Below are 15,290 nucleotides of genomic sequence, written 5' to 3' on the forward strand. Positions count from 1 at the left end.
AATGCAGGACCCTACCCTTGGCTCTATTGAAATGCAAGCAGTTACTTGAGGGAATGTTCCGAGGTTGTTTTTTCCCGATCAGTCTCTGCAGTGGGCATCCCTTTAGATTCCTGGGGATCCGAGTGCCTCACTAATCCTGGCAGTGTGTTCTACCCAGCAGAGCAAGAGGTGTGTCTCTAAAACTATGTATTTTGTATGTTGGTGAATCTGGGTTTTTCTTGTTTTTCATACCTGCTGGCCACAGTCTGTGTTGTCATGCTGTGGAAGAACTACAGAGAATTTGTTTTTCAGATTAGTTTCTAGAGATGATGGTTGAATATGATGTGTGTCAGGGTGTTTTAAACAGTGTTGTTAGTTTTGGTTTACCAGCTTCATTGAAATGAAATGTGTTACCTCATGGTAGACTTGCAACAAATACATTTAGGTGACAATATTTTAATAGTTAACACAGGAAGTATTTTGTACCAATGTGCAATAAATATTGCGTATGGTTGGTTTATTTAATTTGGATGAAGACAACTGTAATGGTGTTAAGGTTATTTCATGATGACAGCACTAGAGCTGTCTACAGTGGGATTACAGAAACCATGAATCTTTTTTTGTACCTAAAGTTGGTTTGTCTTTCTCAGTGGGGAACATATTAAAGAGGCAGATTTCTTTTAAAATTCTCATCTTCTATTATTTTTTAAATGCACAGGAAAAAAAACAGTCAAGTGTAGCATTAAAGCAATTCTGTCTGTTAAGCAGTTCTGTATGGACAGATTTGTTTTTATTTGTTTGAACCATATTTTAAATAGAACATAAATTCTGTAAATAGTGGAAGAAGCATGAGACAGACAAAACATCTTTAATGAAAGCACTCAGCCTTTTTCGTGCTCTGAATCTACCTTTATTATGTTAATAAATTCTGTGCTGTTCCCAGCAGGGGTATGTGAAAATTATCTTTTCAAATAAATGAATACAGATTATTTACTGCATATCAAGAAACTGGTTATAGGTCTTTGATCTTTGTCCTGATACAGATGTAGATCTGAGCAGTTACTGAGTCACTCTAACTTGTACAAGTCCCCTTGCCCTCCTAGATGGCTGGGTGCGAGGTGCCCAGCAGGTGTCCCAGCCCTTGCCCTTCGGGCACCCAAGGCTGGAAACTTGCTTTAGGTTCCCGAGATAAGCTCAAGTCCATTCAACCTCAGCGCTCCTAATACAGTTCCATTTCATAATGTCTCCAGGGTACTGTCAGGCGTTCTTTTGGGAAGAATGAAGTGCGTATCATTGGGGCTGGTGAGAGGAAGTGAGAGAAGTCTGAGTTACTTGTACTTCTGGTTTATTTACCAATACCTTACAGGTACATAGTTAGACTTAATGAGCTCTTTAAATCATGCCTCCTCATCAGAAGTCCCGCTAAAATAGTCCAAGTTGAGTGCAGTGAAGCTGAGAAACAGCCGCTAGGAAAGCTAGAAAAAAAAAGTTTGCCACTCTTCAGTCTACACAATATTACTCTCTTTGTTTTCTCTGTGTATTATGACCATAAGAGTTAAATACCACATTTTCTATCTTAATTAGTTGACTCCTCACTAATAAAGTCTATTAAAAGTTAGAAATTGTGGGGTTTCTGTGAGAACAGTATATATGCAATTCTATGTTTTGTTTCAGGATAATGTTTTGAACATCATAAATCAAATCATGGATGAATGCATTCCACATGAACGGGCCAACCGAGACTTTTGTGTTAAGTTTCCAGAGGAAATACGCCATGACAACCTTGCAGGACAGCTTTGGTTTGGAGCAGAAGTAAGTCTCATATTTCTGTTACTCGGGGTTAATGGATAATTTTTTTGTGGCATAAAGCCAGAAATATGTCTTGAGGCTTTGCTTAAAATGGTACATATAATTAGAGAGCAAAATAAACATCTTTTGATAACTCCCTTCTCATGCTCAGTGAAAGGGGATTCTTTAACTATGGTTTAGGTATCAGTTAGGCTAACAGCATATCGTTTTATTTTCATGAGTGTCTACTATCATTATGACCACCTCTTAAAAAGTATTCTTTTGTGAATTAGCATCTAGTTAATGTTACCAAATTCTTTTAACTTCTTTTATATTGATGGACTGTTTCTCATCTCATGCTTTGAAAATCTTAGACATAAAGAGAGATATATTTTATCGCTATAAAAGTTTATCTCCAGCAAATGTAAGTGCATGCTGTCACTTCATTTTAATCGCTGTATTGTGGTATAGCTCATATTAAACGTACTAACTTGAAGCTGACACTCATTGCACGTAACTCGTTTGATGTGTATGCTACAATTATAATGGTTTCTGTGCAAAGCAAAACACTGAGGTCTGCTTTTCTCTTAACTGGTTTCTCTTGAAGACCTGCTTCTACAGCACTCTAGGTACAAGGTATCTTTGCAGTGAATAAACTTTCATTATTTTAACCAAGGGGAGCCTGAAGTGTCAGAAAGAATGGTGATATGTAAGGTACTTGTTCATTAGTACCAGTATCTGTTGGCTAGAAAAAAAATTTTAAAAAGTGTCATCTTTAATGATAAGCTTTGTGTTTTCAGGTCTTCTGGCCTGAAGTTAACTTTAAGCACTGTGGATTTATTGAGAGTTGAAGGAGGAGTAGTCCAGACATTGCACCACACAACAACATAATGTGTTACTGTTCTCAGCTTTGCCTCTCCTGTATTTAAAGCAATCTCTCAGCTCGGCTCCTGTTACCCATTCTTTTCTCTCCCAGTTCCTCCTTTCTTTTTGAAGTGCCTGCTTTCCCTCAGTAGTTCTTATCTGTCTGGTTCAGTCCAACATACTTCCATATGTTCTGTTTCTGAATCTTCCTTTGACGGTTGTTAACTGTAGGCTCCTCTGAGTCAGGAAAGTCCTGGGTAGATTTTACAAAATGAATTTCATATGTCGGTGCTTTATAATCCTTTCCTCGGCAGAAGTAGCAGCATTTTTTTCTTCTCATTATGACATGACTTTCACTGCTGCCATCCAGGTGATGCCACGCTCTGTTTTAAAAAGCTGAGTCTGACACATTGGCTTAATGGTGCTACCTTGGTAGTTGGTGTAGGAGAAGATGGAGTAATTCTTTCTACAATAGTGAATCCCTGTGAATCCCATTATACTTTCCTACTCAAAGGGAGTAGCAAACCAGGCAATGAACAAACAGGAACAATGTTAGTCAATACAGTAACAACTTCTTGTATTTTGGAGAAAAGTTTGAGGGAATCACTGAAACAGCCAGTATCTTCCAGGAGAAAAATGGCCTCGCTTTAGTCACTGTTTGTGTGTAATGTAAGCTAATGCTTTTACTCTTTCCAAATCAAACTTCCTCTGTCTCCACATCAAAAGTGAAAGTAACATATGCAGTGATGAAGTAATGCTACCTCATACTGTCCTCCTGTAAATTCATGTAGTAAGGAAGACTGTAGGGACTGTTTTCAATATACACTTTTGTGCTATTATCAGTGCAGTTGCTCTGAGTTATGAGACTAAGGGTACCTGTCAACAGGTAAGACTTACTCATACTTTCCCACAAATACGGCTTTGGCTGTTAAGAGTTATCTTCTCCGAGTGCCCTTAAAACATGAATCGGTGCCTCAGGCTGCTGACCAAGGGCTGGGATTGCAGCTGCTCCATGCAGAGCTGCAGAAAAGCCTCCCATTCAGCAGAGTGCAGAGGAGGGAGGAGGGATGCAGTTTTGAATGGAGATTTAAGAAAATAAAAAAAGAAGGAAAAAGTAGACCTTTGAGACTAGAACAAGCTTGTGTATTTTCAGTTGACAAAAAAAATTCCATTGATTCAGAAAGTGTGATTTATATCAGTGCTTGTTGTCTTCCAAATGTATCCATAAAGGAATAAAGCCAGCAGCAGAGATTATTAGATTGTTCTTAACAGCAAGATTTTTTAAAAGTTTCATTGATGTGCTACAGTTAAAATCTTTTCCTCTCTTTCTGAGCTGGTCGGAGGGAGTCCATGTGTAAGTCTCAGGGCAAGAAGTCTTTTAAATAGCTTATTGCCAGAAATTGAATGGGAGCATTCACTCCGTGACCTGTTTTTTTATGTTCTTTCCTGTAAAATATATTCATGGCTTCTGCAGAAGGCAGGATACTGGTCTAGCTGGACCCCTGGTCTGATAGCCTGTGTGACCAGTTTTATTGCACAAGGCATCGCAGTTGCAGGATTTTTGTTCTTTCTGTAAGGAACAGGTTTATTTTACAAAGCTAAGCAGTGCAGCCTGAATCAAAACAGTCAATTGGTACTACTTCAGCTGGATTCACATCCCACTTTATGCAAGCAATTCTTCCATACCTAGAGTGTATGTCCTACCAATAGTGATTGCTCAGCTTGTGGGAGAAGAGAATTTTAAGTACTTCTGTCAGCTCTGTGGTTCTTGTACTTGAACATCTCCCTGTTCTCATGTCTTCCTGAGCTGCTCTTTAACCTTTCCTGACTCCTGGCGTATCAGTCTCAAATCTGCCACTTATTTAATAATTTGCCACAAATTGAGGCTAAGTGCTGCCTTCGTTCAAAGTGTTAAATATCACATCTTCTTTTTTGTAAACATAAAACTAACTTTTTAAAATAATATTTTTCTCTATATATATTTCACAGTGTTTGGCTGCTGGTTCAATTATTATGAATCGTGAAATTGAGAGTATGGCTATGAGGCCATTGGCCAAGGATCTGACCAGAAGCCTAGAGGAGGTTAGAAATATCATTCGTGACCAGGCCTTAAGGGATTTGAACCTCTACACGGAAAAAATGAAAGATTCACTCAAGCATTTTGATGTCCTGTTTGCTGAATTTGAATTAAGGTAAAAGATCTGAAGTAAATGAGTTGTGACTTCTTCGCTTGGCTACTATAGCTGTTGGTGGCTTGTTGGATTTTGGGAGTTGTCTGGTTTGTTCTGTTTTCTTTTTATGGAAAAAAGTATGTAATTTTTTTGTCATGGTATTTGAATTTGTCAGAAGTTAGTTGTATTGTTAGATTTTTATTTTTTTTCCCCTTCCAGTGCAGCAATAATGAAAAGAAAATTAAATAGCTTTTTAGCAATCAACATTTGCTCTCTTCAGCTAATCTCCAATTTGCATACTGGCATATGGTATTTGAGGATGATTTTCCAAGACACACAAGGAAGCCAAAAATCTTTTCTCTTATTGCTTTCTTCGTTGGGGGAAAGGTGACAAATTAGAGACATCTAAAAAAAACCAAAACACAAAAAAGCCCCTAAAAACCATGGTAACAAGTAGTCTGGATACTATAATGTTTTATTTTGATGTGCTTAGAGATACCAGCAAGATGTGCAACCAGTGAATTTGAGAAGGTAAATAGAAATCTGATGAAGGAAGTGCTTTTATCCGAGTGATAATTAACCACAGGAACTCACTGATTTAAAAACTTGTGATTGGAAAAGTAACTGCTTTTTGGGTGAGAAAAGTAACTCCTTATTGCATCAAATGTCACATTGCCCAAGACTTGCATTGTGCTTCATAATTTAAGACTGCTTGCTACATGTCTGTTACATGTTTGTGATCCTGGGCATAGTTACAGGCAGGATACTGGTCATGATTGGCTACATTGTATTAAATCCATAGATATTCCTGCACTCAGCAAAACAGGTTTCTTAGAACTGAGTAGTATTTCATTTTTTTCTCAGGACTAATCTGTAGACTGTCTTGTCTCCTATTTCTGTTTTCCTTTCCTCAGTATTCATATTCACTTGTATTTTAGTCAGGTAAACATTTATTTTTTCTGATTCAAAACTCAATCATTATACTGTTATATTGAAAAACATTTTAATTGAGAACACTGGCTAAAAACATGTTTTTAAGTTTGCCTTTGAGTGCAGACACTAATGACAATCAGTAACTGGTTCTTGATAGGACCTGTGCGCAGTCTCTGGGCTGTCCATACCAACTCTACATACAGCATTTTTCTTTGCCTTTTGCAAACAACTCTTTACTGTGTTACCTGCAGTCTATGGGCCAACTTTTAAGTCTATTTGTCTCTGCTGGATAACTGAATTTCACTAAAAACAATTTCAGGTAAAACCTTTCTAAATAAAATGTACATTTCAAGGGTTTTTTGTGTGTTTTTTTTTCTAAAGAAAATGCAGACTAAACTACTCTGCCCTCAAGATGCATTAGGAAAGATCATGCCAGGACCTAACTCCATGTGCCACACAATATGGAGATCTGATTGCTAAATGTGTGGTACCATATTTCTAAATTACTACTGAGTTCCACTGCCTCAGTCTGTAATAAGTAAATTGGCTGCATTTCTTATGCGGGCACTCTACGATTTCTGCAGCGAGTGCTGTCGAAACAAGTACAAAATGGTACAGGAAGGATTAGGTTTCTAAGATGATACGTCCAAAAGTTTGCTTTTCTTTATAATCTGATTCTTAAGTAGGATGTTATTTTATAATCTTTGTAGTTATGTGTCAGCCATGGTACCTGTGAAGTCTCCAAAAGAATATTATGTACAGCAAGAGGTAATCGTTCTTTTCTGTGAAACTGTGGAGAGGTAAGCATTTTAGTTAAATACTAGAGTTTTCATTTGTATTTATTTTCAGTCTGAGCTTTTGTAGGAACACTTTGACTGTACTCTTAAAGAAGCATCATAGAGCACCAGGTATTGTGCTTTTTTAGTAGGTGTCCAAGTACAAAGTTAAAAAGCATTAAGCATGCTTGCCAGGCACAAGCCTGTGGTTTTTTTTTTTGTTTTCTAGACTAAAAAACCCCAAACAACCCCAAAGTTAACAGTCCAGCATTAACAGTATTTTTGGCATGTGTAGTTATAGATGTCTAAGTGAAGACTAACCATTTAAATAAGCTAGATCATTTTAAGGCGTCAAGACTTAATGATATTTCATGCAAGAATACACAAGGAGATGATTCAAATCATCTGTAAACCTCTAGTGATTATCATAAAGAACTTGTAAAGGCTCTTTAAAATCCTAGAGGACTGGAGCTTGATTTTACGTGTATGAAGAGATAATGTTTAAAAAAACCCCAAACAATCCAGTGATTCAAAAGTTCTTTTAGGAGTATAAGGTGATAAGAGAAATGTGAATTTGTTCATGATGTACTGCTAGTGGGCTGCACGCTGAGTTCTTCTGGTGTCAGCACAAAGCAGTGCTTGCCCTGTGGTCGTTTTGCTGTCCACCACCAGCTGTATGGGCAAGGCAAGTACTGACAAGGAAGAAGAAAAAGCTGTTGCCATTCTTTTTGGGACCAGTCAGATCTCAGCTGGACTAGTGTGCACACTGATGTGGAACAACTGGAGAAATTTGAGCGTGTTGTGAAACTTAGGAGGAGATTAAGAAGTTGTGAAGAAACCTGAGAAACACAGACCAGTGAAAAGCCTGAAAAATGGGGTTTTAGTCTAAAAGGGGCTTAAGATATTTGAAAAGTTATTAGAGGACAATGAAGTGTCCCCTGAATATTAAATCCGTAGACTTCAGTAGTATTAGCTGTATGGAACTGGGTTATTCTTTTAGTTTGGTTTGTTAGTTTAGGGGGGAGTTGACTGAAATGACAAGTTTTATTTGAAAGTGAAATTGAATACTTTCCCTTATTACTTTAAAAACTCTAAGCACCAGTGGTTTTCAGTAACAAGATGAAGCTTGGCATGAAATAGTAAATAAAAAGGGAAAATAGCATAATAATTATTGTGGATTTGGGTGACTATAAAAGCTTTAAGTTTTAAAAATCCCAAAACTTTAAACTTTTTTTTTTAAGCAGAGGCTACAGCAGTCAGTTATATATGTAGTGTTTTAGATTGTACAAAATAGTTTGTGAATTAAATACCATTAATTTGGTTTGATTTTATAACACATTTCAACAGGAAAAAAATCTAAAAATACAATCTTTGAGAATTTGATCTCTTACTAAATAATGTTTTTCTGCTTAGAGCCTTAAGGCTTGGATACCTCACTCAAGATATGATAGATGACTATGAACCAGCTTTAATGTTTACAATTCCAAGATTAGCCATTGTATGGTAAGTAAGTTTTCTGACTGTTCTCCACTCTACCTCATTTAAAGGTGCACTGGAGATTTCAAAAGTATGTTCAGAATTTTGACATATTTTCTTTCACTGAAGTTTCCTTGTACTTTCTGTAAAAAAAAATTAAGACTGCGTTTTGTTTTTTACGGTTTCATGTAATAGAAATATACCAGAATATCAAGAGGAAAAAAATAAAACATGGAACTCTAAATATAGATAGCAGGAACCTGTAACAATTGATCAGTCATCCTCCAGAAATAAATTAAAAAATTGAGAACACCAATCTATGGAATGTCATGTTGTCAGAAATATTTTTTGAAAGCATGTATTTTGTGTCACTCAAAAATAATATGACCTAAGGATACAAGTCTTGAAAACCAAAAGTTTTCAATTGAAATTGTGTATTTTTCTTAACGACCCTAGATTTGAAAGGAATTGTCATGACAAACTGCATTGTGACCATTGAGGCTTAAATCTTTTTCAGGGAAAGTATTAACATGCATAACTTGTGTTCAAATTTGAGCCTTGTACCTACCACTCAAGACAATTCAACTAAAACAGTACTTTTGCTTTGTACAGAGTTTGCAATACTGAACAAATCAGATGCATTTTTCCTAATGAGTCTTCATGATTTAATAGACCAGCAGTTTCTCTGGAGTAAAGGCAGCATATTTTTAATATTTTACCATTGTGAATGCTTTCAAGTTAGCTAATATAAATAGTGTAATTGAGGGAAATAAGAAACTTCAAATCCTGAGTGTAATGCACTTCTCCTCAGGAAATCCCTGTGGCCCATTGTTTCTGTTAAATAGGATATTGTTTGTAACTGTCATTCTAAAAATAATAACGGTAGTAATATGATTATCAAAAGATAATGAGAATTTGAGAACTTGGTTTGAAGCTTCTGGAAGCTACAATAAAGAATAGATGCTGATTAGCTGAAAGACCAAGGGCTCTCTGGCAAATACACCATATCAATCCCAAATTCAAGAAGGACAGAGGGAGAAGAGAAAAAAAAGTTTTACAGCTCCTAAGTATCCAGTGATTTGAAGAAAATTCACTGACATGTGAAGTTCCACAGAAAAACTATGCCATCCGGATACAGTTTTGCCTGTAGGAACTGCAACCCTTTTATCTGGACTGTGAAAGGAGAAACCTTTAAATGCAAGTCAGGTGCCAAGTGGGTCGTGCTCTTGACTCTGTAAATGAGAGGGATGGGTCTGGGGAAAAGAGAAGTGCTGGATCCCCTCGATCCACTCCTAGCAAAGCTCTAGGCAAAACTGCCCAGGGAGGTGGTTGAGTCGCCATCCCTGGATGTGTTCAAGTGTCGCTTAGATGTGGTGTTGGGTGATATGGTTTAGGGGTGAACTTGTAGTGTAGGATTGATGGTTGGACTCGATGATCCCAAGGGTCTTTTCCAACCTGAATTGATCTGTGATTCTGTGATTTTTATCTAAGATTGCTCTTCAGGTGTTGATTTACCATACACATTATACAGTCTGTGTTGCCTGATATGTTAACAGGTGTCTGAACTTTGACCTTAGAAAAGATGAAGACACACTCTTTTTCCGATTTATAGTTCTTTCCATGTAGCAACTCTTCAAGCTTTGATTCAGAACTCTTTCAAAGGCTGTACATATACAGAGGCCATTTCATAATTGGTTTTTTGTAGCTCTCTAACCCATTTCTATTTCTTTCATTTCTTCCGAGTTAAGCTTCATGGAGAACAAACTATACCTGAAAGCCAAATGAATGGTGATTTTGCATCGATTAGAAGTTCGGTGAGAGCAGCCTCAAGCTTCCACTGAGCAAAGTAACGTTCATTTAGACAGAACACAGGGCATGAATCAGCAATAGCTGCTTTGCTTCGTGGCAGCCTGCTTGTTCAAGCTCAGAAAGCTTAAAAAAAAACCCCACAGTATGTATCCTTGGTAACAGGATAATTTGTCTCAAGCCACCAGAAAAAAGATGATTTGCAAAAGAAGCAGCATTCTCTCCCATCCTATTGCACTGCTTCTGCCATCAAAATCCTAATCCCCAAAGCAATGTTAATTAAGTTTAGTGGTTGTATTTCTTGGACCCTCTGTACCTTGACAATTCTGAGCTTTCTGATGGTCATCGTCCAGCCTGATGGGAGACTACCCTGGTAGCAGGGCATAAGCCAGACTCTGGGTTTAAAAACAGAAGAGCAGTGTTTCCCAGATAATAAACAGAAGTGGGAGTTTTGTTTGTTAAATATGTCAGTGGTATTCACATATCTTGCTGTTGGCTTTGGTGCTGTGTCTCAGAGCCTTCGGTGGTCACGCAGGGTTCTTGCTAGGGAACAGCTGATGGGCAAAAGATATCAACAGACATCTTGTTAGTCAGCTGAGGGTCTACATTGCTCTGGATAATTTGGATGCAGAGTAGCTAGAAAGCTCTCTGAAGAAACATGTAATTACAAAATTTAATTTGGGTGTAAGAAAAGGAACTTATCTTTTGAAATGCCTTGGGCAACTAAGCACTAACTGTAGAGGCAGGAAGGGGAATATGGCCTGGGAAAAATAGAACCTGTATAATCATAAGTGTGAAAATGTGTGATCCATTTTTATTTTTTTTTAAGAGACATACTGTGGTTTTGAAATGGGCAGAGGATTACACAGTTTTAAGAAGGATGATACCTGGTGTGGGTGGAAGTCACTCTCAGATGTAATGCGGTGTGATACAGCAGATATGGTCAAAGTGAATTTTGTTTAATCTCTGACACACAAACAGGTTTGGGCAATAGTAATTTGATCAGGAGCATATACTGAGATTGTCTACAGAGAAGTACACGGAGGCTATTGAGATTGTGAACTAACCTCTCTCCAGGGAAGTTTCTGCAAGTGCTGCCTAGATTTAGAGTCATGATATTATCAAAATAGGTTTTATGTGATTTAGTAAATTTCTGGTTTACTACTTGTTAATATCAGTTTGTATTCATCTTAGATGTAGAAAAATAGAAGCTGGAGTGTCACCTATCTTACCTTGAAGTTATTTAGAGTGTAATGAAAAAGCCATTTGCAGTCTCTCAAGTCTCTCTCCCAACTTACTTGATAATTGGTCTCACTGGTTGTTTTCTTATGGATCACCCACAGCAACGAAATATACATTCCTCCCCTTATGTTCCATTGCTTTTTCTCCCATGTTTAAGGGGTGGTGAACAGAGGAGAGGGGATCATGTTCCTGTTAAATAGCATTTCATTCTAACTGTGGGTGAATAAGACAAAAATAAGTAAGCAGTATGTTTCTGTACATCTACTTTTCTGAGTTGTCATTGAGTAGTTTCTCTGTGTAATGAAATATTCATACTTGTGTGTGTTTGTGCATGTGTTTGAATTATAGTGGCCTTGTTGTCTACTCTGAGGGACCTTTAAACTTGGACCATAAACCAGAAGACATGTCTGAACTCTTCAGACCTTTTCACACTTTGCTAAGAAAAATAAGGCAAGTAATAAAAGATGGTTGTAATGGCTGCTGTTCTGAACTGAAAAGCCTTAAAAAGAACTCACAAATGCCTAGAAAAGTGTTTGTTTGCTATGTTAACCATAAACCGTGGGTTTCTCTCATCTGCCTGATACACCCTTGAAGTAACTAAATGCAGTTTATAGTTTCATGGGAGTTTGGGGAACTTTTCATATCTTTGTGATTTTGGTTTTTTGTAATATAATTTTATTACATTTCAGATTTGCCTTATGGTTGGATGATGCCCGAAATACTAAAGTTCTAGTGTATTTTTGGGAGATCCTGTTTCTAATTAGCATCAATGTTTCTGTTTAACTAGGCTTATTACATTTTCTCATTACTTTATGATGCAATACTCAAATCATTCTTAATCTAATAGGAACGACTATCGGTTTTTCATACCGTGGATCTGTTTTTACAGAATGGATCACTTTCTATATACCTCTTTTCACAGTGCTTCAGTCTTGGTAACCATTGGAGATGTGGGCTTTGGCTCAAGTATAAAGAGCATTAATATTTTTTTTTTCAGTTGAGGTTTCTGGAAGACTGATCTTGGAGAAATCAAGCTGTGTCTTTAAAGGATCTTTATATTGATTTTCACCATTAATGGTTTTTTTTTTAAATCTGGGTGTTAAAGAAACCCTGTTCTCTAAATCCATAAACCTATTATTTTGTTAAAATTCAAATTTATATGCTGACTGCAAATTTTATTCCTAGAAACCTCCAGAGATAACTCGTCAGTTTTAATTTCTTGTGTCCAGTTTTTACCTGTTTATCACCTTCCCTGTATGTCATGACGATGGTTTGATGTAAGAATAATTTTCATGTGGTTAAGTTTATTCAGAGTAATGTCCTCTTGTCTGTTAAAGGTGAGGCATCTCCTGAGGGAGAATACAAGCTCTGTCAGGGATAGTTCAGAGAGGAACCCACTTGTGAAGTTAGCTTTTATGGATAGCCCAACCACATCCTTTTGTGTCACTTGAAGACTTCCTAGTATTTTTGTCTAAAAGTGATACGGTTTTGGTTTTAGGTGCATTAATGATTAGAATTAAATTTGAGAAATCAGTATGTTTGGGGATTTCTTGAGTAGTTATGGTTTTATAAAAAACTTGGTAAAGAAGAATGTGAATCGAAGAGCAAAGCTGAAGTTACAGAGGAAAAAAAGCTTTAAGAGTACTGAAAGTCTATGCGATTTATGTTTAAATTTACATTTAAATTTACATTTAAATACCTTAATTCCAATTGTTTGTTCAATAACTGCAATTTTCAATGCAAACTACCAAAAATTGAAAAGAGCCTTTCAGACTCATTTTTGGAAAAGAGTTCTGATATATTTTAAGACACCTATTCTGTTAAGTGAGCATTAAGAAACGTGATTTCAGTTGTCTAGCAGAAAAAGCTTGCACAGTGTTCTTGGTGAGTGTGCTGGTTTCGACTGGGTTAGAGATTTTCTTCATAGCAGCTGCGATGGGACAAGGTTTTGAATTTGTCCTGGAAACAGTGTTGGTAGGACAGGGATATTTCTGTTATCGCTGAGCCATGCTTGCAGTCAAGGCCTTTTCTGCTCTTGCCCTCGCCATTGAGAAGGCTGCGGGTTTGGAGGGGACACAGCTTGACCAAAGAGATATTCCATAGCATATGCCATCATGCTCAGCGTAGAAAGCTGGGGGAAGCAGGAGGAAGGGGGAGGATGTGTGGAGTGATGGCATTTGTCTTACCAAGCTCTGCTTTCCTGAAGATGGCTGAACACCTGCCTGAATCACAGAATGTTAGGGGTTGGAAGGGACCTTGACAGATCATCTAGTCCAACCCCTCTGCCATGGGCAGGGACAATCTCCCATTAGATCAGGTTGCTCAGGGCCCCTGAGAAGAGCCTGGCTCTGTCCTGCTGACACTCACCCTTTACAGATTTATAAACATTAATGAGGCCACCCCTCAGTCTCCTCCAAGCTAAAGAGACCCAGCTTCTTCAGCCTTTCCTCATAAGGGAGATGTTCCACTCCCTTCATCATCTCTGTGGCTCTGTGCTGGACTCTCTCCAGCAGTTCCCTGTCTCTCTGAGCTGAGGGGCCCAGAACCGGACACAATATTCCAGATGTGGCCTCACCAGGGCAGAGTAGAGGGGCAGGAGGACCTCTTGTGACCTTCTAATCCATCCCAGGATGCCATTGGCCTTCTTGGCCACGAGGGCACATTGCTGGCTCATGGTTATCCTGCTGTCCACCATGACTCCCAGGTCTCTTTCCCCTACGCTGCTCTCCAGCAGGTCAGTCCCCAACCTCTGCTGGTATTTGGAATTGTTCTTTCCCAGGTGCAAGACTCCACACTTGCCCTTGTTGAATTTCATAAGATTTCTCCCTGCCCAGCCCTCCAGCCTGTCCAGGTCTCTCTGAACGGCAGCACAGCCTGCTGGTGTGTCAGCCACTCCTCCCAGTTTTGTGTCATCAGCAAACTTGCTGACAGTGCTCTCTGTTCCCTCATACAGGTCGTTGATGAATACATTGAATAGTACTGGTCCCAGTACTGACCCCTGAGGGTTTGCTATACCTTGCTTTACCTATTAAACTGTGTTTATCTCAACCCATGAGTTTTCTCACTTTTACCCTTTCAATTTTCTCCCCTATCCCACTGAGAGGGGGCAGTGAATGATTGACTATATGGGCTTTAGATGCCAGCTGGGGTTAAACCACAACAGTGAGATAGTATCTATTAGAGCAAGTTAAGATATAATGTGAAATTTTATCTCTTGTAGTCTCTTAACTGAAGGAGTGTCAAGGAACTCAAATATTTGGAAGAACTGGACTCAAAATATCCTTGTAACGTTCCTAGAATGAAAAATACATTGAATAAAAATAACAGATACAAATAAGTCTGCAGTTCACATAGGTAATTAAATTACTTCTATTAAAAAGTACATAAGCTGTATAGTTTTATTGGTTTTGTTATCACAGATTCAGGGTTTTTTCTTACTCATCAGGCTGTTAGAAAAACTGTGGGCACCCAGACAGAAGCCACACGCAAGCATGTGGATGTTCAGGTCTCGGGCTGCGGAGAGTGCCGGAGCCTGGCACTTGCAATGGAGGGTAGCGGAGACGACACCTGTGTCAGGTGTGACCAGGTGAATGATCTGCTCAGCCTGGTGGCTGAGTTGAAGAATGAAATAGAAAGGCTGAGGAGTATCAGGGAGTCTTGAGAGAGAGAGATTGGTGGAGCCACTTCCTGAATTGTAAGCAGCAAGCTCCACAAGAAGCAGAAAATCCCCTCCCCTCAGGCAAAAGGAGGGAACCTAAAGGATGGGGAGGAGTGGAAACAGGTGCCTGCCAGGAGAGGAAGGAAAATCCCTGCCCAGCCTCCCTCCCCTCCCTGGTTGCCCTTGCAAAATAGGTCTGGGGCTCTAGACAGTGAGAGGCAGGCAAAGGAAGAGACAGGTGGAGGTTCATCCATAGGGCTGTAAAGGGTGAATCAGTCAGCCACACGCATTAGGACTTCTTTGTCCAAGAAAAAAAAGGAGGGTAATTGTTGTAGGAGACTCCCTTCTGAGGGGAACAGAGGGCCCTATCTGCTGCCTGGATCCAACCCACAGGGAGGTCTTCTGCCTCCCTGGGGCCTGGGTTAAGGATATTATTAAGAAGCTTCCAGGTCTGGTTAAACCCTCTGATTATTACCCGCTTCTGGTTATGCAGATCGGTAATGATGAGATAGCAGAGAGATGGCCAGAAGCAATCAAAGGGGACTTTAGGGCACTGGGAGTGATTCTTGAAGGATCAGGTGCACAGGTTGTGTTTGC

The 15,290-nt window shown here is 38.7% G+C and overlaps 1 protein-coding gene across 1 annotated transcript; it reads left to right on the forward strand.

The window, feature by feature from the left end:
- Nucleotides 1-1,656: 1,656 nt before the first annotated feature.
- LOC104275027 (lateral signaling target protein 2 homolog) lies at nucleotides 1,657-15,279 on the forward strand (the record flags this gene model as incomplete). The annotated part of the gene is made up of 7 exons (XM_009870861.1): nucleotides 1,657-1,791; nucleotides 4,621-4,823; nucleotides 6,446-6,535; nucleotides 7,925-8,014; nucleotides 11,384-11,489; nucleotides 14,481-14,621; nucleotides 15,187-15,279. Coding segments are annotated over exons 1-7 (831 nt in total), but the record flags the coding sequence as incomplete, so codon positions are not given.
- Nucleotides 15,280-15,290: the final 11 nt, after the last annotated feature.

This window comes from Apaloderma vittatum, unplaced genomic scaffold (assembly GCF_000703405.1).
Source record: "Apaloderma vittatum isolate BGI_N311 unplaced genomic scaffold, ASM70340v1 scaffold9886, whole genome shotgun sequence".
NCBI lineage: Eukaryota > Metazoa > Chordata > Aves > Trogoniformes > Trogonidae > Apaloderma > Apaloderma vittatum.